The 23,882-nt window shown below is 45.7% G+C and overlaps 1 protein-coding gene across 2 annotated transcripts in view; it reads left to right on the top strand.

Moving 5' to 3' along the window:
* COPS5 (COP9 signalosome subunit 5) overlaps positions 1–21,342 on the top strand; it is a 404,773-nt gene extending 383,431 nt beyond the window's left edge. For both annotated transcript variants that reach the window (XM_069621144.1, XM_069621143.1), the window contains one exon: positions 20,994–21,342. In XM_069621144.1, coding sequence (XP_069477245.1) covers positions 20,994–21,081 — 88 coding nt within the window. In that variant the 3' untranslated portion in view covers positions 21,082–21,342. The remainder of the gene's footprint in view (positions 1–20,993) is intronic.
* Positions 21,343–23,882: the final 2,540 nt, after the last annotated feature.

Genomic DNA, 23,882 nt, shown 5'->3' with positions numbered 1-23,882 from the left:
GTGGAGCGACAATGTCCATAACAAACCCGCATTGAATCTGTTTGTGGTGCCTGGGGTGAACCACAGAGTTGATGACTGCAGCTCCTCTGTCTATGACGGTGAAGGCCTTGAGAGAGAGGAAGGGGAAACTGGTGGCATGTGTTCAAAATACCCTTCTGTAACACCCTCAAAAAGGAGGTCTTCGGAGTACTAGGGATATTGCCCCAGAGAAAAGGCCCTTGAAACACCAAAAGCACTTGAGGTCTAGATCTCGACATTAGTCATCCTCCCAAAAATAAAAGAAGCAACTCCATAGTCCTCTTCATCCTCCTCTCCTGACAGAACAGTCACTTTCCCGAGTAAGTCTGCATCACCGGCTGACTGGGAAAGATTTTGTGTGAAAATGCTTGATGTTGTTCGAAAGGCGGCTCTCGGTGACCCTCCGAAAGAGCATATTAAAACTTCTAAATCCACTGCGTCTGATATAAACCGGCAGGAAGCCTGTTGAGTCCACCTCTTGCGTGCCAGTGAGCCCAGGAGGAAAGTCTCTTCGACATCTGTTGAACAAGTCTTCTTTGAAACACAGGCAGAGGTCAAAATCTTCCTCCCTGGCTACTGATAAGGTACTTGTACCTGAGCCCTCAAAGACCCCATTGAAGCATCTATAGCCCTCAGCTCAATAAATCTTACTATATAATTGAAATCAGAATGCACCTTTTGGATGTGAGACCTCCTCCACATCCACCTTTCCCCAACAACACTTAACCATCTAATAAAAGGAAATGTAAGCCGGGGAGGGGGGTTCTGCTCTTCCCTTCCGACAAGGGGGAGGACTGACGCTGGTATCCATAGCAAACAAGGGGCCTCATTACGAGTCCGGCGGTAAGTGAGGTGGTAAAACCGCCTGGTTACCGCCAGACTCGTATTACCATTCCGCCTCTGTGATTCCCGGAATTACCGGGGCATTACAACCCCGGTTTCCCGGGAATCATGGAGGCGGAATGGTGTTAATCCCCATTCCCATTGAGTGCTATGGGACTCAATGGGAATGGGGCTCATGGAAACACCGGCAGCATCTCGTAATGCTGCCGGTGTTTCCTCGTCCGCCTGCAGGCGGGCGGTGTTAAACCCGCCAGGTCAGACCTGGCGGGAACATCACCTCCCGCCTGCAGGAGTCAGGATCAGGCAGTCCGGAAACAACGGTGGTGGTGGGTTTACCGCCACCGTTATTTCCAGACCGCCTGTTTTGTAATGAGGCCCAAGGTCTGGAAGTGGATTTAAGACCACCACGCTATCCGGATCACCCTAGTATCATACTTCAATACTTGTTCACAAATGGTGGACCTGTGTCATTAAATTGCCCCATGATCTTGGCAATGTTTGGGGAAATCCCCAGCCTCACTTTAATTACTTCAGGGGATTTAAAGTTGGTGGACTTTGTCTAACTTCTTAGACAGGACTTTGTAAGGGTGGTGTTCTACTCTGGTACAGTTATTAACATGGTGCTAAGAGAATCGGAAACCTTTCATAAGTTTGGGTATGATTTGGAGAAAGTTATATCAGACAGGGCTGCACCTCTCAAACATCAGACAGCAAATAACAAATCCGAAATTGAGGAGGTAAACTCGGACTCGAGTCTGAGATGGTTGGCTCTAACTCTGCGGGACTCCATTACCCAACTTCAAGGTCTGAAGCCTAATACTTAATGATCGTAACTTGTTGTCCGTGGCCAGCTGGAATTGCAGGGGTAACTGGGCCTTGAAAAACTGCGCAGAGACCTGCAATATACTAAAGGGGGTGTACTCTTTATTTTTATTTTTTTATTTTTTTGTTTACAAGAAACATGTCTTACAGAGCAATTTGTATTAGATGGATTTTGTGTTCACTCACTCATGGCCAGCAGACGTTCTGTTGGTCCCCCTTGGGGGGGCCTGATCAGTGCAGTGGAAGTGAATAAAGCTATTAGCATCATCAAGGTCTTTAGGATACAAGAATGGTGCCTAGGGTTGCTGATTCGTATGAACTGCAAGGATATGTATGGAATTTGTGAGCTATTGTTGATAAATGTGTATTAGAACTTAAATCTCGATATTGAAGCATCATTAAAACAGTTGGGAGGCCTCACGTTACAGTACCAGGAGTTTTCACCAAATATGACGATAATGATTGTCGGGATTTTAATTTGGAAATACCAAGGTTTGATACTCTGGTCCCGCATGGAAGGAAATTACATGCGTGGGGAAAACCCAACAGGCTCATATTTGGGGGCTCTTTTTTGATGCATGGGGCCTCTTCAATTGTAGAGATCTCTAAAGGGGAAAGCTGATCATTGCACATGGTACCGGGGCACATCTGCTACTATTATTGACCATATTTTCTGCTCTGGGTCTTTGATGAACTTGGCAATTGATTTTGGGATGCACATTATATCTTCCAGTGATCATAAACTGTTGAAGGTGAAGCTTCAAGGGGGTTGGGGGTGCCGGGTGATTCTTTGGTTCGACCTAATGTACAGGTCAATACATCTAAAACAAGACTTGTGTGGCACAAGGATAATGTGGCCAAAATGAATGCTGTATTTCTCTCCGACTTCGATAATGCTGGCTACGGGGAAAAACATAGATCATACACAAATTAAGCTTTTGGCAACTATGTGGGGAATACGATTGGACATCTTGTTAGTGTGGGTTCCAATCGGGGCCTCCAGAAAATACACCTTCACACCTATGATCAGGTAGTCCGCTCCTTCAGGAATAATAGGGCGAGGGAGCTGCGCCTTATTGCCAAAAGTTCAATTTCATTGGCCTGTAAACTAAAAGCGAACAGAATGATCAGGAACAAATGGAAGTATAAGATCAAGACCCATCGAGCTGCTCTGTATCAAGCCGATGGTGAAAGTATCCTACGTGCGCTGAAGGACAACTCCACCGGAACATTCTGGGCCCTTATGAATAATCAGCGGACCAGGACCATGGAGGCTCTGTCGTGCACCATAACTGAGTCTAAATGGGTGGGTCATTTTGGGGAGTTATATAAACCGGCTCGGATTAATGTGTCACCAAAGAAGGAAGTTTGTCCACGAGACTGTGGTGGGAGGTAGGCTGTCTTTGCATCTGGAGAGTTGACGGGGCATAACCTCAGATGCTTGGGCACTGCAGACAGCCCACGGTTACCGCCTCCCATTTTTGAGAAGGCCCCCAAATTGTCCACTGAGAGGTCACTCTTGTCTCATCCGGATCTGCTTCTCTTACAGGAAATTTCTACCCTGTTGGAGGAAGGTCTGATAGTTAGCATCTCCAGCGTGGCGGAATCTGGGTTGGTACTCTGCCTATTTTAAAATCCCCAAGAAGGACAGAGGAGTGTGACCCATCTTGGACTTGAGACGCATCAACAAGTTCTGCAGGAAGGACAAGTTCAAGATGGTAACTCTTTCACAGATCCTTCAGGCCCTTCGTCTCCAGGATTGGTTGGTGTCATTGGACCTTCAGGACGCTTACTTTCATGTGCCCATTCATCTCAAACACAAAGTACGTGAGGTTCGCAGTTGGCGGTTCTCATTATCAGTTTTGGGTTCTGCCATTCAGGCTCACCTCTGCACAGAGGGTGTTCGCCAAGCTTATGGCGAAGGTGGCAGCAAGTCTGAGGGAGGGGATCCACATCTACCCCTACCTGGGCAACTGGTTGATCAGGGCGTTTTCTCCCAAGCAGGCTTGGAGACACATCAGTCGGACCTGCCACTTCCTCCACAGGGTAGGCTATCCCCCAGATCTTACAGAAGTCCGATCCTGACATCACAGAAACTTCAGTTTATTGGAGCGGTCTTGGATTCATCCTCTTAGCGGCGAGCCTCGCCTACTGAGTTCAGGGCTCAACAAAGTCTGGCAGGATCTCCTGTGGTGCCTGCCGAGAGATTATGAGGTGAACCCTTTTGGCAACTATGGCCGGAGATGAAAATTGTGACAGATGCCTCCCTTACAGAATGGGGATCCCACATGAAAGGCCTTGTAATCAGCAGTTAATGGTCTACTTTTGAGTCCAGACTTCACATCCACCTTCTAGAGCTTATAGAGCTTAGTTTAAACAGACTAGTGCTGTTGGCCTTTTTTGCCTTGGTATGGGGGGAAGAGTGTCCTGATAATGACGGACAATACAGTAGCCATGTACTACCTCAGCAAGAGAGGGGGCGTCTGGTCATTTCGTCTGTGCAGAGAGGCACTACATCTCTGGTTCTGGGAACTAAGAGCAGGAATCTCTACTGGCAGTTTTTTCTGGCCGGAGATGCAAACACTGCAACGGATGTTCTGAGCAAGCAAAGCAGGATATCCAATGAGTGGGAGTTGGCTCGGGAAGTCCATTCGGAAGATCTTCACCCTTTGTGGAACCCCTCAGTTGGATCTGTTTACTACCACTGTCAACAGGAAGTGCAACCTGTTCTGCTCCACGAAGTTTCTCCAAACCAAAGAGGAGCTCTACTGGACGCGTTCATAATGGACTGGGAATGTCCACTTATGTATGCATTTCCGCCAGTCCCTGTCATTCCTCATGTCATCAGGAGGTTGAGGAGGTTCGGGAAATATGATTCTCATTGCTCTGGATTGGACCAGAGAACATGGTAGTCGGACCTTCTATAAATGGCAATCTGCCCTCTACTACGTCTTCATCAAAGAGAAGTCTTCCTCTCGCAAGGGGGGGGGGGTCTCCTTCATCCAGAAACCAGAATCTTCACGGCTGGTTTCTGAAGGGATAAAATGCAGAGATTGGGACCTTCTGGAAGACGTGGAGGTGTTTTCGGCCAGAAGGCCAGCAACAAAGTCTCTGTCCCTCTGCTGTTGGAACACATTTTACAGCTGGTGCAGAGAAGAGTTTTGATCCTTTCCACTTGTAATACATCTACGGAAGTATCTTTTTTGCTCCACCTAGCCCATGTAGGGCTCCAAGTCTCCACAGTAAAAGGATACCTGGCGGCGCTTTCTATTTTTAAGCATTTGCCAGATGAAGACTTGTACTTCAATGTCCCTTTTGTAATCCAATTCTTGTAGGGATTGACCAACCCTTTTCCCCTGGTCGCTTTTATTGTACCGGTGTGGGATCTGAATCTGGTATTAAGACATCTAATAGGCACGCTTTTCGAACGTCTGCATTCTTGCCCTCTCAGAATGCAAACTCTTAACTGTCTTTTTGACGGCAGTAACATCAGCCCGCAGGGTGAGTGAGCTGCAGGCTCTTTCTGCCAAACTACCTTTTACAACCTTCTTTAAGGACAAGGTGGCAAGTACGTCCATCATTTTTACCAAAGGTGTTATCTGTTAATTTTTTTTTTATTGTGATATAATCAAAACATATTGTAATTCGACTTTTCACAAATCATTATTTATACAAAAACATTAAAAAATCCATATCTCAAAATCAGCAGACTATAAATGACACACAATTAAGCACAAACTCATACAAAATAAAATTTCAAAAACAAAATAAACCATCCACCAGAAACTTATTATACATTACCTTTTCAAGGATTAATAATTAGATTACTCTCATTTATTCATACACTCGACAAATTCCACTGTTTCAATAACTTCACCACTTCAGTAGGGAGAAAAACTTCCTGGCCGAATGCCAGCTTTTTCCAAAAGCAGTCAGTCTCCAACCACCAATTGTGGGGTGCAAATCTTGCTAGTTTTTGTATTCTTTAGTCTAAGGTTCCAGAACATTTACTCATTAGGTGTCTATGGGTTTGAATCTCTAGACTATCCCATTTTTGGCAAAAGGGAGTAGTGGTTTCTACTACATCCTTGATGTGCTGGATTTCCGAAGTAGGTAATAGGTTTAAGCGAAATCTAAGAAATTCCTCTAACAATAGGATCCAGAAATGTCCTCAAATATGTAAGCAATGAATTTCTAGGTTTTTCTCTGAGGGTCATCGAAGCGCATATCTTGGATTTTCTCATAGTTGCAATAGTTCTGATCCAATCCATCCTTTTAATTTGTTCTTTAACTTTCGACAAATTTTTGATCAGAATGTCTTCGAGGCTTTCTGATTCTGCTAAAATGTCAACTGAGACCCTTTTTTAAGATGTTGAAGTACACGTTCTTTTCGCCTCGTAGGGTGGACAGGACATCTTCATATAGAGAGGGAGAAGGGGGAACCAGAATCGACCTCTACAGAGAAATCCTCTTCTATTCTAGATGTGCTCTTAATGATTGCAAGCGTAGCTCATAACTCAGGCTTGCAACGGGCATGCAAATTGGGAGGTTCAATACTCTATTCCACAAAGTACCCTCTAATCTCTCCCAATCAATGGAGTGTGATTGTGGGTTTGTGGTATAATTTTGCCAGTGTAGTATTTAACAATCAGGAGAATAGAGAATGTACAACATTTCATGTATATTCTTTTCATTTGCAATCCCAATTGAAGTATCTTTGCATCCAGACTGACAGTGGCTAGCCCCTTAGTGGGGAAGGGTCTAACCACGGATCCCAAATATGTTGTCTCTTTAGCTATCGGTACCACGTGGTTATCTAATCGCCAATTGAAGGCCTTAGTTACTCTCAGTGGGTGTTTGAAAATCACAGTTTTTGATTTATTGGGATTTATATTTAGACGGTTTTAAATCCGCATATTTCTGGAATGTGGAAAGCCGCCTCTGCAAGCCGATCTGGGTGCGATCTAATAGTACGATTTCATCGGCATAGGTGAGCCAATTAATATTCAGACTACCCAGTTTAGGGGTCGCCAGAATCCATTTTACTAGGTCTGCTAAATAGAGGTTGAATAAAAACAGGGCTACCGGGCACCCCTGTTTTACACCACTTCTAGTTACAATACCCTTTGAGAGAGTCCCAATCTGTTTAGTCTGACTTGTAGCTCTGAGTTTTGGAGCTCTGTCAGAATGGCCAACGAATTAGCTTGCAAACCCCAGTCTCTCAATTTTCCCCAGAGGTGGTGGGACAGGTCAATCCATGCCCCAAACAAAGGTTGACCGCCTTTGGCGAATGACTCCGAGCTCACAGCATGCAGCACCAGGCTGTTCAAAGATGTCGAGAGACCTCTGCGAAACCTGATTGGATGTTTTGGGAAAATACACTGAGCTTTTGCCCCGATTTCTAGATCCCTCAAGACTAGGCCAGCAAAAGAAAAATCAGTCGGCATCTAGGAGGGATATCTGGCAGTAATTGGAGGGGTCGAAGCGATTTCCCCACCCCCCTCTTAGAAATGGGAATAATGATCGCCTTTCTCCATGTATTAAGTATTTGCTTGGAGTTGATTATACCCTTAAACAAAGCTGCCAAAACCCAAGCCTACAAGTCAGGATCTGATTTAAGGATCTCATTACTCAAACCATTAGGTCCAGGAGATCTAGATCTATACCTTTTCATTATGAGGGCTTTTGTGTCATCTTGTGCGCTTCAACGCCCGCGATATATCGTTTGTGATCTTCACCTTATCAGGGCAGGGGGCTCCGTACAACTTGGAGAAATGATCAGCCCATACGTGCTCCTGGATAACCCCATCCTGGCTCAAAGCAGTCAGGTTGTCCAGTGAGCAAGTAATAGACCAAACATTTTGTGAATTGTTTTGGCAAATAGCACTCCACAATATTTCCTCCTCCAGTTGGGCAAGCATAGGGCGATGTGATCTGGACCAATTTATTTTTTTAACTTTTATTTATTGGCAGAGTTCAGGCGGTACACACTTGGAGCACACCAACAGTTATTTACATACAAAATACAGTGGGCACATGAGCGGTCGCAGGCATTATCCTCACCGGATGAGGGACAGTTATTTCCAGCAATAGTTTGCACTATGTACTAGGAGTACTAGGAGGAGGCGATACGGGTGGGGATGAGTTCCCCATCAGTCTCTTTATTTAGGTAGCTATAGAAGGCAGCCCACACATTACTGGGGCGATAGTGCGCAATCTCGACCAATTTCTAAACGTGTTTTTTAGAATTTTCACTTCATTTATGTATTCCGTTCCGTATATGTTCTTAGTTTTGAGGTTTCTAAGTTGTCTCCTCATTTCCCTCTCCCCTCTTCCCCCCTCCCCCCCTAAACCCCTCCAAGCCGGAATGTCAAAGTGATAGGGATGTTTAATGCGTGTGGGGAGGGCAGATGCGGCCGGGCGGTGAATGTCCCATAGGAAGTCTACAAAGGTGTTTGGCTTGTAGATCTTTTGAAGTTCTAATTCAGACATAGAATAGACCACCTTCCCCAAACAATCAACCAAAACCCGTCCACTTTTTTTAAACTTTCACTCTGTTCCCCCCTTTATTGACTATCAAATCTAGGGGGAAATGTTGAAGTATCGCCTGAGATGTTTCTTTTTAACACACTGCCTCCAAAATGTCGTCGTCACTCAGGTGTCCATTAGTGATCGTAAAACAAAGGAATCTTTAGAACAGAGTTCTAGACAAGAACAAATAGTCGATAGTTGAAAAGCTTTTCTCCCTCCTCCACGTGGGAGCCGGGGGAATATCCCCTTCGATAGCACCGTTGGCCATCACAAGGTCTCATCCCATTAGAAAACCAGTCCAACGTCTCCCATTATCTGAGAAGGGCTTGTGGGACGCGGACCCCGGAACAGAGATCTATGCACTGGGAATTGAAATCCCCCATGACTAAGATTTCATAACGAGGGAACTGACCCGACCAGAGAAGAAAAGATCTGCCAGAAGCTGATGAAAAGCTAGTAGGCCAACCCTCTTCGGGTTCCAATAGATATGGACTACAATAAATTTCAGGTTTCCCCTATCCTGTCCGATTCAACTTTAACCGCCAGAATGCCTGTCTGTGTATTTCGATATCGCAGAAAGCATAATTTCTACAGGCAACACAAAGTCCCCCTGAGAGCCGACCCACCCCCTCTCCCTCTGCCAGTTGGTGAAAGATTGAGAAACCGTCCAAATTAAAGGGAGATTGTAATCGGGTTTCCTGAAGTGCTATTGGATCCAATTTCTCAAAGATATATCCTTTTCTGCTCTCAGTTCCAAAAGATCTGTAGCCCTATGTATTCCAGACTAACAGGTCAATGGACTATTTTACTAGAGTTGCCTCTCAGGCAGACTCAGTTTAAGGAAAATCTGCGAGACCATCTCCAGCACCAGAGCCCCAGCGTTTGAGGCCGCTTCAACCCTCTGTTGAGGAGGACATTTTCGATTGCCCCGTAGTAATTTCCGGGCCCAAGCCGTGGCTTGGCTTCGGGGTCATTGGTAAGTCCAGCAATACTTCGTAGCCCCTCCTTTTCAAGTCTGCAGCCGCTTTCCATATGGCCTCCACGCCCAGTCTGGATTTCAGGCCAAGTTCCACTATATCCGTCAAGGGTAGATAAGGGAAGCAGATGTATTCAATGTCGGATGAGGTGAAGAAATGCAAGTTGGGGATTTCTTTCAGAATTGTTAAATTTGAACTCCTGTTCCAAGGGCTCCTTCTCGGATTCGTCACTTCTGATATCATGATGAAGATGACTGGGCACTTCTTATTATATGGCCCCTGTAGTTTTTGTTTTTCCTGTGAGGTAGGTTTTTCAGAGAAACCCTCTGAGCAGGCACAACGGGCATATGCACTCTCTTCACCGTTCTGGATGTTTCCCCCCCATTCTCATCTCTCCGGTATAAGTAGTCTCCCTAACCATAGCAGGATTCTGCACCCACCCTCCAGAGGGCTTTGGGCTAACATTCACCAAAGCTGGCGAAGGGGAATTGTTAAGTGTATTTGAGATTTGAGATTGCTGGATTTGTATTATTACTTTGAGTAGATAGGGGCCTGGCCCCAATCCCTTGAAGAGGGTCAGCACGTTGTTTACCTCCAAGAAAAATAGGAGCACTCTTTAGGTGTTCCCGCTGAGCCTCGGTTTGGATCCCCACTGTTTTCGTGGATATTGGGCTGGTAAATTCATTGGGTATTTGTCGGGATATGAGCCTTTTCCTTTCTTTTGCCCTTAGCAGACAGAGGATGGCACCTTTTTCATTGGAATTTCCACGACATCCTAGTCAACTTGTTTGATTTTTCTGATGAACTGATTTGTGACTGAGCTTCTATTTTTCTTATTTTTCTGCTGGTCTGTTTTCTTATTTTCCCCCGTTAGCTTGCGTCTCCAAAGCAGGTTCCTTGAGACAATTCTTCCTTTGGTTTTTTGTCTTACCGTTAGTTTTAATAGATTTATCACTAGGTTCGTTCAGCTTCATGGACATTTTTGAACTAGATGAAGTGTCACTGGATAACACTGTTATCAACCAGCTGAGCAAAGCGTACAAAGCATTGTAAAAGTAGTGCCGCTCTGTGGCTTGCCTCCTAGCAAAGCACTTATCTAGCAAACCTTTACCACTATCTAAACGCCTGTTGTCTTGTCCAACTGACAACTTGTCTCTCTCTGTCTCGTCTGCTTGCACCCTGCCCTGTGTCCTTCCCTAGTGTTCTCCCCTTCCCACTCCCTTCCTCTTCTCAACTTTCCCTACCTACTCTATGGTTCTCTCTATCTCGCCTATCTTTCCTAACTGCTTCTCTATCGACTATCCTGCTCTCCTCTCTAAATCTGGTAGGAAGAAGTTTAAGTTCCAACCCAGGCCCCCTATTGCTGACACCTATACCAGTGCCTCGTCCAGGCAAACTTTCACTGACATCCTCTTTGTCGGTCCCTCACCAGACCTATGGACTCTATGTTGTCTCCCTTCTCTTACTTTCCCATAAATGGTAGCACCCGGTGGGAGGCCCTCCTCGACCCTTTCTACTCTAAGGTCATCATTAATGTTTACTTGAATGGTACCTTCCTGGTCCAAGGCCCTCAAGCCAACCTTCTCTTTGATAGATGCTTCCTGCACCTCATCAACTTCCTTTTCCTGCTGTCCCCTCTCTCCCCTTCACAGCTTCCTCGCCTCCCCCTGCCATCTCCTCTTTGCCTACCTTGCCCTCTCCTCCTTCCTCTGCTGCTGCCCCTCGGGCTGCTTCTACACCTCCGCAAGGGCGTACATCTGATTTGTACCCCTCCCTTGAAGTCTTTCAAGGACGGCAACCATCTCCACATTGACAGCTGAGCGAGAGTTAGTGGCAAACACTCCTCTGACATCTGCCGCCTCCTGAAGGAACTTGACCTCGATGTCCTTGGTCTCACAGAGACATGGTTCAGGGCCAGCTCTGTCACAAACTTTGACACTCTCCTCCGTGATGGCTACAAGATCCTCTCTGTGCCCAGATCCAACCGTTCCAGAGGGGATGTAGCCCTGATCTTCCCTGAGTGGATTCCTGCTTCGGTCATTCCTACGCAGGCCTATTCCTCTTTCAAATGCCTCGTCTGCAGGCTCTCTCTCGCTCTCCTGACCATTCTCTTAGTGTGGCTACCATCTATCGGCCACCTGGTCAGATCTCCTGCTTCCTCTCTGAGTAGGCAGACCTCTCCTCTTCCCTCCTGGTCTCAACGACTCAACTCCTCCTTCTTGGACTTTAACATCCACCTGGATGCTTCCTGTCCTTCCACTGGACTCTTGTGACCTCTTCCCCTCTTCTTGGTTTGATCTCTTCAGACCTTCCCCTTTCGATGCCTCTCACCACTCCTCTCTCCTGGAGTCATCACTTTCTCCTTTCCTCCCAGCTCACCCTCTCTATCCCTCAGGCCAAGCCAACACCGGGACTGCCACCTTCCTTCTCGGTTATCCGACCCATGAAGCGTGTGTCAGTTGAGGCTTTCGCTGCTATATTCTCACCACCTCCTCCCATCTTAGCTGACTTAACACCCTGACACAGCCCTTCCCATGCTCCACTCTGCTATATCTGACACTCTCGATGCTCTTGCCCCTGTCATGAGGATCTGCTTCAAGGCCAAGTGCAACTCTTGTTTGTTTGTTTATTTCTAATGCACACCAGACCCGAAGGTATCAGGGCGCAGCAGAAAGAGTTAGTTACAGGGTAAGGTAAACATAATACATATATGCAGATTGTCAACAGGTAGGTACATAAGCATAGTAAGCGGGTGATATAAGAATTCCAATACAATATATTTATACATCCTAAGAAGAATGTGCAGAGATCCATCCTAAGGGTCAGTGGATTTGAGTAGGTTAGTGTAATTTTGTCTGAAGTTCAGGTAGGGTTGGTGTTCTCGAAGGTGGTGTGGCAGGAAGTTCCAAAGTTTGGCTGCTTTCACGGGAAAGCTACTGCCGCCAACCTTGATGAGTCTGAATTTAGGTACAGTGAGGCAATTAGCGTTGTTGGTTCTCATGGGTCTGATGGATGTTTTTTCTGTGTAATCTATCTGCAAGATGCTTGGGGCAACATTATTTAGTGCTTTGAGTCAGGGATGCAGTTTTTAGAAGGATTTTGTTGTGGGTTGAGAGCCAGTTGTTGTTTTGGCGTCTAGTCACAGAGATATGTGCTTGTCTATTAATACCTAAAGCGGATCTTAATGCATTATTTTAGAGGATTTGTATCCTTTGGATAATGTCTTTGTTGGCACCAATGTAAAGAGCGTTGCAGTAATCAAGCCTATAAAGTTTTAGAGCTCTGGCCAAGATCATGCAGCTGTCGTTCGATAGGAAGGCTTTGCCAGTCCTAATGAGCTTGCACGTGTATGAAGTGGTAGTGGCCATAGATTTCACTTGTTGTTCAAAGGAGAGGGTGGAGTCCAGATAGAAACCAAGGGTTTTTACTTCCTTGGCCACTTTAATAAGGTTCCCATCAATGGAAAATGAGGAATATTCCTGTCCTAATTTCTTGAGGTTAAGGTGGGTGCCCAGAATGATGAGCTCTGTCTTGTCATCATTCAGGCATAGACCGTGAGTGGCCCTCCATGCCTGGATGATGATACACTCTATTCCCCAGTGCCAAATCCTTGTTGTAATCCCCAGAAAGTGGGAGGAGAATCTGAGTAGCATCTGCATAATTAGTGTAGGTGATAACCAGAAGGTCCAGATCGTCGAACAAGGGTTTGGTGAATATATTGTACAGTGTCGGGGAGACACAGGAACCCTGGGGGACACCGCACGTGATAGGTGCAGGGTAGGCCGCTGTAGAGGGGGAGAAGACCCTCATGGTTCTATCACTCAAAAATGATTCTATCCATATGATAGCCTCTGTGTAAAGGTGGGCTGAGGTGGCCACATAAGTCCTTGTGATCCGCCAGGTCAAATGCAGCTGAGAGGTCTAACAGTAGGAAGAGGGCTGTTTTACCTTTTGTCTCTTAGCTCATCGACTTGAGTTTTTAAGTCGATGAGAGCGGTTTCGTACCATGATGGGGATGGAATCCGGATTGTCTTGCTGCCAGGAGCTTGTGGAGTTTAGATATTTTTGGATCTGGGTGTAGGCAACCTTGTCAAGTATCTTGAGCAAAAATGGTACCATCGTGATGGGACGATAGTTAGTGGGGATGAGAGGGTTTAGTGTTTGTTTCTTTAGCAGTGGGAGTACCCAATGTTGCTTCAGATTGGTGAGAATAGTGCCAGTTGAAAAGGAGGCATTCATCAATTTAGAGATAAAAGGGGCAAGATCTCTTGTGGCATCTTTTACAATCTTAGCTGGGCAAAGGTCACCTTGGTAGTTGGACAGTTTAAGTGAAAAAATAACTTTTTCTACCTCTAGTGTAGTTGTTTTGGTAAAGTGGAATCTGGCGGACGGTCAGATAGTATTTCACTAGTCGGAGATATAAGGTTGGGAGATTGTTGTGGCATATTGAGCGCAGCTTTTCTTAGGGCTATTTTGTTCTGGAGAGTGGTTACTTTATTGGATAGTGCCTGTTGAATGTTGGAGCACCATGTTTTATTTTTGGTGAAAATATCTGGTGTAGGAATGGGGGACTCTAGCTCTGTTAATAAGGTGAATAGTTTCCTCATACTGGAGTTGGCATTGGAAATACGTTCGTTGTATGAATTCCGTTTAGCCAGGCAGATATCATTTTTATATTGCAAGGAGATTTTAGTTAACTTTGTTTTGTTGTCTTCTGATTGGAGTAGTCTCCAGGTGGTTTCACATTTCCTTTTGAGGAGTCTTAGGTCCTTTAGCTGGTGGGTGAACCACTTATTTAGATGAGCTTTAGGTTTGCTGGGTCTGAGTTTGAGTGGAGCAATTTTATTATCGAGTAATGAGCATAATTTTGTTGTACTCGTGGACCAGTGGACCTGGGTCTAGGTTGTCAGCCAGAACGTAAAGAGTGGGGAGAATGGCAAGGATCACTTTCTCCACACTAGTATTCTTTATTCCTCGTTAGGCAAGGTGGGACAGTAGGTGAGACCATCAGGAGGGTCTAGTTGTGGCTAATGTGAAAGACACGAGGAAATGGTCCACAGTTGCAGAGATATAGTAGTGACGGTGGCAGCGCAGTTTTGATCAGCCACCCAGTCTAGGGCTTTCCCTTTGTTATGGGTGGGTTTGTTGATTTTTTGGGAGGGGCCTAATTCTGATAAGATATTGGCTATAGTGGTAGCGTTTTTGTCTGCTGGGTCATTGAAACCTAGATTAAAGTCCTGTAGTAAATGTAGTTGGGTGGTGGTTTTGAAGTTGTTGGAGAGAAGGGTATGGAGGTCCTCCTCAAATGTCCCAAGTGTACCGGGTGGCCTGTAGATTAAGTGAATGGTAAGGGTCTGGGAGTTTAACTGTAAGGACTTCGCAGGTTAGTGGAGGGGTCGGTCTCAGAGAGAGGTTTGATCTAGATATGATGGCGATACTGCCACCTCGAGTTTCATCTCTGTCCTGTCTCAGTATTGTGTAGCCGTCTGGGATGGCTGACGATAGCAATGGTCCTGCAGCGTCATGTAGCCAGGATTCCGTTATAGCAAGGAAATCCAGATTGTCTGCTAGTATCTTGTCAGAGATATCGGTTGGGTGGGGAACCAGGGATCTGCGTTTATGAAGGCTCCTTTAAGATGCTGTCTCCAATAAGGCTGTGGCATGGCTAAGAGTTGGTGGTATGCAATCAACTATCTTAGGTATATGCCCAGGCTGCTGCTTAGAATTGGCATGCAGAAAAGGCAAGATAGTGGCATGTTTGGTAGTGTTAGACTTTTTATTAGTTGAGAGGTTAGTTTTCTTATTTGTCGGGGGTAAAGTCTCGTGAGTGGTTTGTGTAATTTGGTTAGTCTGGCTCGGAGTCTGAGAGTTCTGTCCATTACGGTGCAAGGATTGCTTCCGTCAGATCTGACGGTGGTTAGAGAGTCAGGATGACTAATGAAAGGGGGGTTATTTACTGACATTATGGTCGGATTGAGTAAGGGTTGTGCGGCAGCAAGGAGGCTGGTTATGCAAAGTAAACTGGTTGCGCATAGGCTATGAGTAATGGTTTGCATGTTTGGCAGATGGTAAATTCGTCGTAGGGCCCTTTGAGCAGCACACAATCGAGAATTCAAGATAGGCACAAGGTCGGCAGTGGGCTGATTCAAATGAATGGGCATAAGGGAACTTTGGACTAGATCAGATAGGCACAGTTGGTTTGTTCAGATAGGTGTACCAACACAGTAAACATATGCAGACTGTAACACTAACTATAGGCTGGTTAGGTTGGCTTAACAGGTGGAGTAATAGCGCAATTCAAATGTACCTGGCAGCACAATAAGCTAATTTCGGCAATAGGCCAATATCTAAACATATAATAACAGCACAGTTCAAGTGTGCATGGCAGCAGAATAAGCTAATTTCGGCATTTGGTCAATATGATAGCATAGCAATACAATTCAATGGACTTGTATTGAATTCAGGTACGAGTATACGGTAGCACGGGTGCAAGAGAATATGGTAAGATTAGCATTCAAATGGTCATAGGCAGCCTATGTAGCATCACGAATACAGATGGCTTGATATGTATACAGCACGTTGGAGGGATACAAACAAAGGCATGAAAGCTAAGGATAGCACATTCCAAGCATGGAAAGCGTACACCAGTGCGAAATACGACATTTCTATGTTACTTGCCTGGCTACAGTGAGATGCAATCATACAATGGGCATAGGTGCTTTATGGAGATAAAGAGCGGCGTGTGAGATCACTTGCAGGCTGCTCAGAGTTCGTGTAACAATGAGAAGGGAGGTAAAGGATTTTAATTGGCGCGTGGAAAGTTAGTCATTAAAGTAGAGGTCAAATGTTTGGTACGCCTGGGCTTTGGAGTACACTTGGTTGAGAAAGTAGAGGTCAAATGTTTGGTACGCCTGGGCTTTGGAGTACACTTTGTTGAGAGATGCAAAAGATGTATTCAGCAACACAGGCGGGCGCGTGTGCAGGCAAATGTGGGCACAAGGTAAAAGTAAAGGAAATATCTTGGGAGGGTGTTGTACCAGGTAGGTGCGGCTGAGACCAGTATGAACTGGGCAGGGGGTCTGGCTGACGACATGTATGGCTGGGCACAGGCTCGAGACAGGTGAAAGCCTGGTTTCCTTGGGCCTTCGTTCTGGTGGGCCGGCTTACGCCTGCCGGCTGCGATAGGTGCTCAAAATGTACACTGCAGCCAATCTGAGCTCAGCCAGGGCATGGTTGGGCAGATAGTGAGAGGGTATGATTCGGACCTTGTCAACCTTAAATGCAAGTACAGGGTGTGGGGGTGGCTGAGAGGAAATGGCGTGCTTCCGGTACATCCTCTGACAAACTGGCCTGCTCCAAAGGCAATACAGACTGTCCGCACCAAGAAGAGAGCCCATATCCAAGCCTGCGTCTCTGCGGCATCTAACAACTCGGCAGAACTCTTTAAAATCTGCAAGGAGCTGGCCAATCCTGGTGCAGTCTCTACCTCTCCTGTCCCCTCTCAGGCCCTCTGCACTGCCCTGGCCTCTAATTTCATCTGTAAAACTCAGGACATCCTGTTCTCTCTCTTTCTTCCTATCCCCCACGTCCCCCTACTCCCTGCTCTTCCTCTGGCCCTTCTTCAGCCACCTCACCTCCCTCCTTCTCTGCCTTTCCCCCGTTCTCCTCAAACAAGGTTTCTAGACAAGTCGAATCTATGAAATTCTCATCAAAACAGGTTCACCTCTGTTTGTCCAAAACCATCAAGGACCACATTGACACCCTGGATCCTGCTCTGGCTGATTTCTGCAACCACTCCTTCACCACTGGAGTCTTCCCCTGCCCCCCCCTGAAGCACTCCCTTGTGCACTCTCTTCTTAAGAAACCCTCTGCTGACCCATCCTGCCCGGCTAACTATCCCTCCTTTCCTGGGCAAACTCCTGGAAAGGCTGGCCATCGCCCAGCTTAATCTTCACACTGAATCGGTTGGTTGTCCCCATGACCATCAATCTGGCTTCAGAGCTGCCAGAAGCACAGAAACTGCTCTCCTGAACATCCGTGAAGACCTGCTCTCCAGCCTCGATTCCATCACCCCCTGTGTACTCGTCTTACTTTATCTCTCCTCTGCCTTTGACACTGTCAACCATGCCATCCTGCTCAACCGGCTCCGTGAAAATCTGGGTATCACCAAACAGGCACTGGCTTGGCTGACCTCCTTCCTCTCCGATCGACCCTTCCAGATCCAACCTGGGTCCTTTCTCTCCTCTATCTCTACCTGTGGTATTCCCCAGGGGTCTAACCTCTTTCCCTGGCTGTTCAACTAATATCTGGCCCTTCTTGCCCACTGCATTGCCGCCCTCTGCCCCAACTTTCAGTGCTATGCGGATGACACTCCACTCATTTCCCTTCCGCGACCTCTTCTCCTTCTCTCATCTCTGACTGTCTGTCCGCCATCCAGGAGTGGTGTGGCACTAATCATCTCTGCTTTAATGCCAGTAAGACCAAGATTCTCCTCATCGGCACACCTGCTCCCTCCTTTCCTGTTGCTCTCTGGCTGGCCTTGCTTGCCCCTCTTCCTGTTCCCACCTGTGAGGCTAAAAACCTTGCGGTCATCTTCGACTCCACACTTTCCTTCACTTCTCACATCTCTGACGTCTCTAAGAAGTCGCACTACCAGCTGCACCTCCTCAGAGGTATTCTTCCTTTCCTCTCATTCACTCAGAAGCTCACCGTCTCCAGAGCCCTGGTTCTCTCTAGGCTGGACTACTGCAACAGCCTCTTTCTAAATCTGCCTGCCTCTACTCTCTGCAACTCATCCAAAACAAGACTGCAAGACTTGTCCTTGGCCTCAAGCCCAGGAATCGTATCTCTCCAGGACTGAAATCTCTGTACTGGCTCCCATGGCGGCAAGGATTAAGTTCAAAACCCTCTGCATTCTCCACAAGGCTGCCTGGGGCGTGGGACCTCATTACCTTCAACTCTCTCTTCCTAAATATCTTCCTTCTCAAGCTCTTCGATCATCCGCCTCAAACTCCCCCAAGGTCAGTTACTTCTCCAAGCAGCAAGTTGGTGGTAGATCTTTCTTCTGCTGGGGCCTTCCTTTGGAACAGCCTCCCTGCCTCTATGAAACTTGAGGAGAACCATCTCCGGTTCCGGAAGCACCTCAAGACCTTCCTTTGCTTCTGCTTTCTCTCCTCCTCTCCCCTGCTGATCTCCTGGCTGAATCTGAAATTGCACTGGTTACCTGGCTGCCCACTTATCTCTGGCCCAGGTCCCCTCCCCGCCCGATGCACACCTGCACTGTGCCCCCCTACCCTGGCAACCCTTGCACTCGGGGACTGTTTCTGTATCCCTACAGCCCCTACCAGCACTTGCCACCAGCTGGCCGCACTCTTATTTATTGTCTTATTTATTTTACTGTTATCCTATGTACTGCACTGCCCCCTCCCTTCTCCCCCCTTCCGCCTCCCCTACGCTTGCCCCATCTCAATGTCACCTGACCTAGTAGGATCGTCGTCTGTCTTCCTTCTGTTTCTTCTCCCTTGCATCGTCGTGCCTTGTAACACTTGTGTATAAGCGCCTTATAAATGCCATATATCATATCACATCATATAACTCTTCCCTAGCTGAGGCTGACAGAGGTGTATCATCTAGAGAGGTCTTTTCAGAAAGATGGTATCTGAATTCCACCAAACACACAATGCTACCCACCTTCCATCCCCTGCTGCACCAATTACACTGTTTATACCCAAGAAGGGCTTTACGTTTTTACATTTCAAGAATGGCAAATGTCAGGCAGGATGACCAACTTTTTATAGGCTATTCAGGCCATAAATTAGTGTTGGCTGTCGCAAAACAGACTTTCACATTGGATAATCTTGTGCATCTCAGAATACAATTCTGTAGCCGGCAAGGACCTACCTGATGGATTATGTGGAAGTTCCACCCGGGAAGTGGCTACTTCAGGGCTTGAAAGAGAGGTAGCTGTACAAGATATCTGTAAAGCGGCCGCTTGATCATCTTTACAAACCTTCAGTAGATATTGTCTTGACTCTGTCAGGTCAGGAAGCCAAATTTGGCAAAGCTGTACAACACCGCATCAATCAGCGAAAATTCTCAACCCCCACCTTCTTGTACTGACTGCTTTGGGAGCGTATTAAAGATGAGGAATACATGGGTGGACACCTAATGTTCTTTCGACTGAATGTTCCTCCCACATATTCCTCATCGCTCTCCTATCCTTCCCCTCTTATTTGCAAAGAATTTCCGTGTTACACCTTCCTCTCTTTCAACGTCGGATCCACCAGTAACATTGGCGGAGCATGGAGAGGAAAAATTAGAACTGTGACAATGGTTGCTGTGTGTGCTACTTATACCAGCGGTGTGGTCACAGCCGAGGACAGGATGCAGGCCGTTGAGGACCATGACTCGACAGCGCCAAAACTACAAAAAAAATTCAGAAGTAAGCTGCAAGCAGACTTGAGTATCAAAGATAAAGAATATGTGGGAGGAAAATCCAGTAGAAGGAATATTACACGGGGTAAGTAATGTGTTCTTCTGTGACTTGTATCTGATTAGAATACTGTTCGCCCGCTTATCCTCCCCACTGTGGGAGTCAAAGACACTTTGTTTAAAAAAAAATAATTCCTTTCAAAAAAGGAAACATTAAGATTGTACAATATTGCACATCTTCATGCAAATATCCGGTTAAAAAAAATGATCGGAGGACGTTGATGCATTAAGGAGCACATGGGTACTGTACACATAGGGTAGGGATCGCATGACAGGAACGCCCCTGTCAGTGTGCATTTTCGACCCTGAAAACAAAACGCCATGTAATACTATAAACCAACCACTAGATGTCAGCCTATGCCGTTCCATGTGATGTGACTGAATCTTCTTTTACCCAAAACGGTAATACCGAACAAATGTTAATGAAAAAAAGTCACTGTTTTTTTTTTTTCCTGTTTCTATCCACTACCCATCCTCCGCTCTACCCGTTTTACCCCACTGCCAATCTATTTTAAAAATACTGAAAAATAATTTCTGTACAATTGTTTCGGTATTGCCGTTTTTGGTAAGATATTCAGTAACCTCACTGCATACCGCCTATGCAAAGCATGTGATTCTAAGCCGGGTGAGTCTGTTTTAGGCATCATTCCCATGATCTCCACTATTAACTACGCTGGTTTTGATTGATGGGAGATGTAGTCCAAAACCTCTGGCGAGCCAAAGGTTGCCGACCCCTGTTCTAAGCAGATACAAACCACAGAAAGACTAATACTGGATAAGTAATGGTAGATCTGCTTGCTATATTTTGTGATGCACACTGGTACTCCTTTTTCCCTCCCCAATGGCTTGTACTAGTTTGTTCCTTGTGCCTGTTCAGCATTGGGCAATGAAAATTGAGCAGGTCTGTGCTCTTACTCTTAGTCCATAAGCTCTCAGATATTGCCAACACCCACTCAGCCTCCATCGTGTGCTTAGTTTAGGATGCAGGTCTAAGGAGACTAGTAATTCATTAAGGTAGTTCAGGGGAGTTGTTAGAGGGCTGGTGTGCATGCATGGTTTGCTGTCCAGCCTCGATACAGAAGTTACTGATCAAAAACCGACCTTTCTTGCCATATACTCTAAAGATATACATGTCTGGGTTTGCTTTTAGAGGTATGTAATGCAGATGGATTGTGTTTGTGTTCTTGTAGCAGAGCTAGCCAGTAACACTTAGCCACTGCTAAATGCACTGATTTTATTTATGTTGGTCAAATACAATAGTATGAAATACTTCAATGTTATGATCAACTATATCAATGTTTTTTTTCTCAGTTGTAAAACGACCATTGAAGCAATCCATGGATTGATGTCGCAAGTTATTAAGGACAAACTTTTTAATCAAATCAATACCTCTGCCTGAACTTTGAACACAGTACTCTTGGCCCTTGTCCATCTTCTCTTTACCACTGCAAAGTCCTGTAAGAACAACTGGAAGCTCTTCATTTGATTGAACTGTAAACCAGTTAAAGATTACTAAATTCAAATGGTCCCAATGTCATCTTTGTTTTTTTGCCTTTGCTCGATTGTAAGTGTTGGTTAATATCTGCAATGTTATTTCATGTTTTCATTGTAAAGATGCATTTCATTCTGCAACAAAATAAATACAACAAATATGATTGTACTTTTTTTTTCAACTGATTAATTTATGTCTTTGTAGTGTGCTTTTATATTTTATTGAAATAAAGCAAGCGAATAGCCGATAATGGCGAGTAATTATTTCCCAACCCTGTGGAATAACAACTGAGGCCCCCAAGGCCAACCCACCCTTTGGCCACCCCACGCCCCCATCCCCACCATTGAGCTTCTGTATTTCTGGAACATCTTTGTTCGCAAATTCCAAAATCCTCATGCACGGATTCCAGTCATAGTTAAGCTCGGACACCTATCTGAATTAATCTGCATATCCTTCATCCACATTTTTATCCAGGCCAACACATCAGACGAGGCTGCCCTTTCAAAGGCTATATAGATTTCCTGATTTTCTATGTATTTCTCCTTATTTAAGCTTATTCTCAAGGTTGCAGAGTTTCACATGTCATTTTAGATATAGCACACACACACACAAAATCAATATTGTTGCTGTGCGGCGTACACAATGTATTGTCTACACATTATGACCCATCAAATAATTATACTGACACAAAACGTGAGTAAGAAAAGGTTGGGTAGATCAGCAAACCTAGTTATTCAGAAGGCGAAAACAGGGGACACTTGTTTCTTCAACAAAAACGTTATCCTAGAATTGGTGTAGACGGTAAAAGGCAAATGGTTAAAGTAAAAGTCAACTGGGAGCTGATTCTTGACAAATGACCTGAATAATAACAGGGCTGCTTCAGTCCGAAGTAACCTTTCCCAAGAATTAGTTCATTGATATGGTGAGTATCTGTAATATTTATGTGGCAGAGTGGGAGGTCTGATGGCCTGAATTATTCTCCACATCTACTACAGTGCACTAAAAGACTTGCCAAGATGAAAAGAATCTGTGAAAACATATTATTTTTGGAGAATTACCGTATGATCTGCATCTCTGAGACAACCAAGCTAAATGCACTGTTACCACTAAGTGAGCCAAGGAAGGTTTCGAGATACATCCTAACAGATCCACCCTTTCACATTCACACCAGAAGCTGGCCTTATTAGCTGCATGGACTAACAAAAAGAACAGGAAACCATCCTGGTCACAAAGCATTTTTTCCACCTTAGAAAGAGGGGGTGCTGTTGCACTCAAGGAAGATTGCTGCCTGATCCCAGAACTCTGCCGTCCGGCACTGCTTTCTTTTTTTTTTAACCAACTTTATTCAAAAGTCATCCTGTGCATTTTTCGGCCCAAGAGTCGAGTAATTTAACGCATATCATTCATCACGGCCATCTGTTACCTTTGGTTTTACAGTTATTAGAACTAGTTTTAAGCATTAACTTAACATTAACTGCAACCGTTCAATGATCTTTCCCCTACCCCAATCCCCTCATCCAACTCCCCAGTGGCATGGACCATTCTTTCTGCTTTCCGATGAGACCTTTGCGTTCCAATTAGTTGGCTTCTGCATTAAGCCAATACTGTCGCGCTCAATCTATCAGTGCTCAGAGTTGGAGCGCTCTCAACAGATTTGTTCTAAAGAAGTATGCTTCTCTGTCTCTGACGTAGTCAAAGAAGGGGTCCCAGATTGTTTGGAATTTCAGGTACTTGCCCTCTCTCAGGGCCCCCACCTTTTCCATGGCCATCACATTCCAGGTTTTCACCCACCACCACACTGTTACCGGACCTTCTGGGCTTTTCCACGCTTGTGCCAGCGTCATCTTTGCTGCCATTAGCAGGTGAGTGATAAGTGTTGCGTTGTTGCCAGATGCTGCATATGTCTTCAACCGTTGTGCCCAGGAGTATAACCTTCGGCTCTGCTGGCAGCTGTTTCCCTGTGATTTCCTTTATGTACCCCAGGATTTCCTTCCAGTAGATGGTCGCTTTAAGACAAGACCACCACATGTGAAATAGGTCTCCTAGTCTTCCGCAATTTCTCCAGCACATAGGCGAGTAATTGGAGTTCATTTTGTGCAACCTCTGGGGGGGGTCAAGTACCACCTAAAGCAGATTTTGTGTGCGGTCTCTAATGGCTGTGCATCTGGAGGATCTCTGTGTTCTTTTCCAGATTTGAGCCCACTCCTCCTCGGTAATAGGGTCGCCTATGTCTTTTCCCCAATTGCCCATATATGCGAAGGTGTCACTCTCCTGTGCACTGTCCAGCAGCTTGTATATTTTGGAGACCGCTTTAGCCTTGTCCCCTTCGTGAAACGTTAGTTCCAAGCCTATCGGTGCCCTAGTGGCTGTCTTCTTGATTTCTTTATGCGTAATCCAGTGACGGACCTGGATGAAGGTGTATCTGTCAGCTTCCCCTATCCCAAATTTTTGTTTACACTCTTCGAAGTGCAATGGGTTTCCCTCCTGAAATAAGTCTTTCAAATATAGTATTTGTTCCTGTCCCCAGTTCTTCCAGAAACTGGGCTGCCTGCCTGGAGTGAAGTTTTGGTTGTGAGCCATTGGGGTGAAGGGCCCCAGCCCCGGGGCAATGTTTTGTTTTTTCATTGCTTGGTCCCAGCCTCTCAATGTGATCTTGGTTGCTTAAAGCAGATCCCCCTCTGTTTCCCTATCTCCCACCCTTAACCCGT

Source organism: Ambystoma mexicanum, chromosome 5q, assembly GCF_040938575.1.
Source record: "Ambystoma mexicanum isolate Mex_15411 chromosome 5q, UKY_AmexF1_1, whole genome shotgun sequence".
Classification (NCBI taxonomy): Eukaryota; Metazoa; Chordata; class Amphibia; order Caudata; family Ambystomatidae; genus Ambystoma; species Ambystoma mexicanum.
The sequence above is the reverse complement of the archived record's forward strand: the minus strand, read 5'-3'. Positions and strand labels throughout refer to the sequence as shown.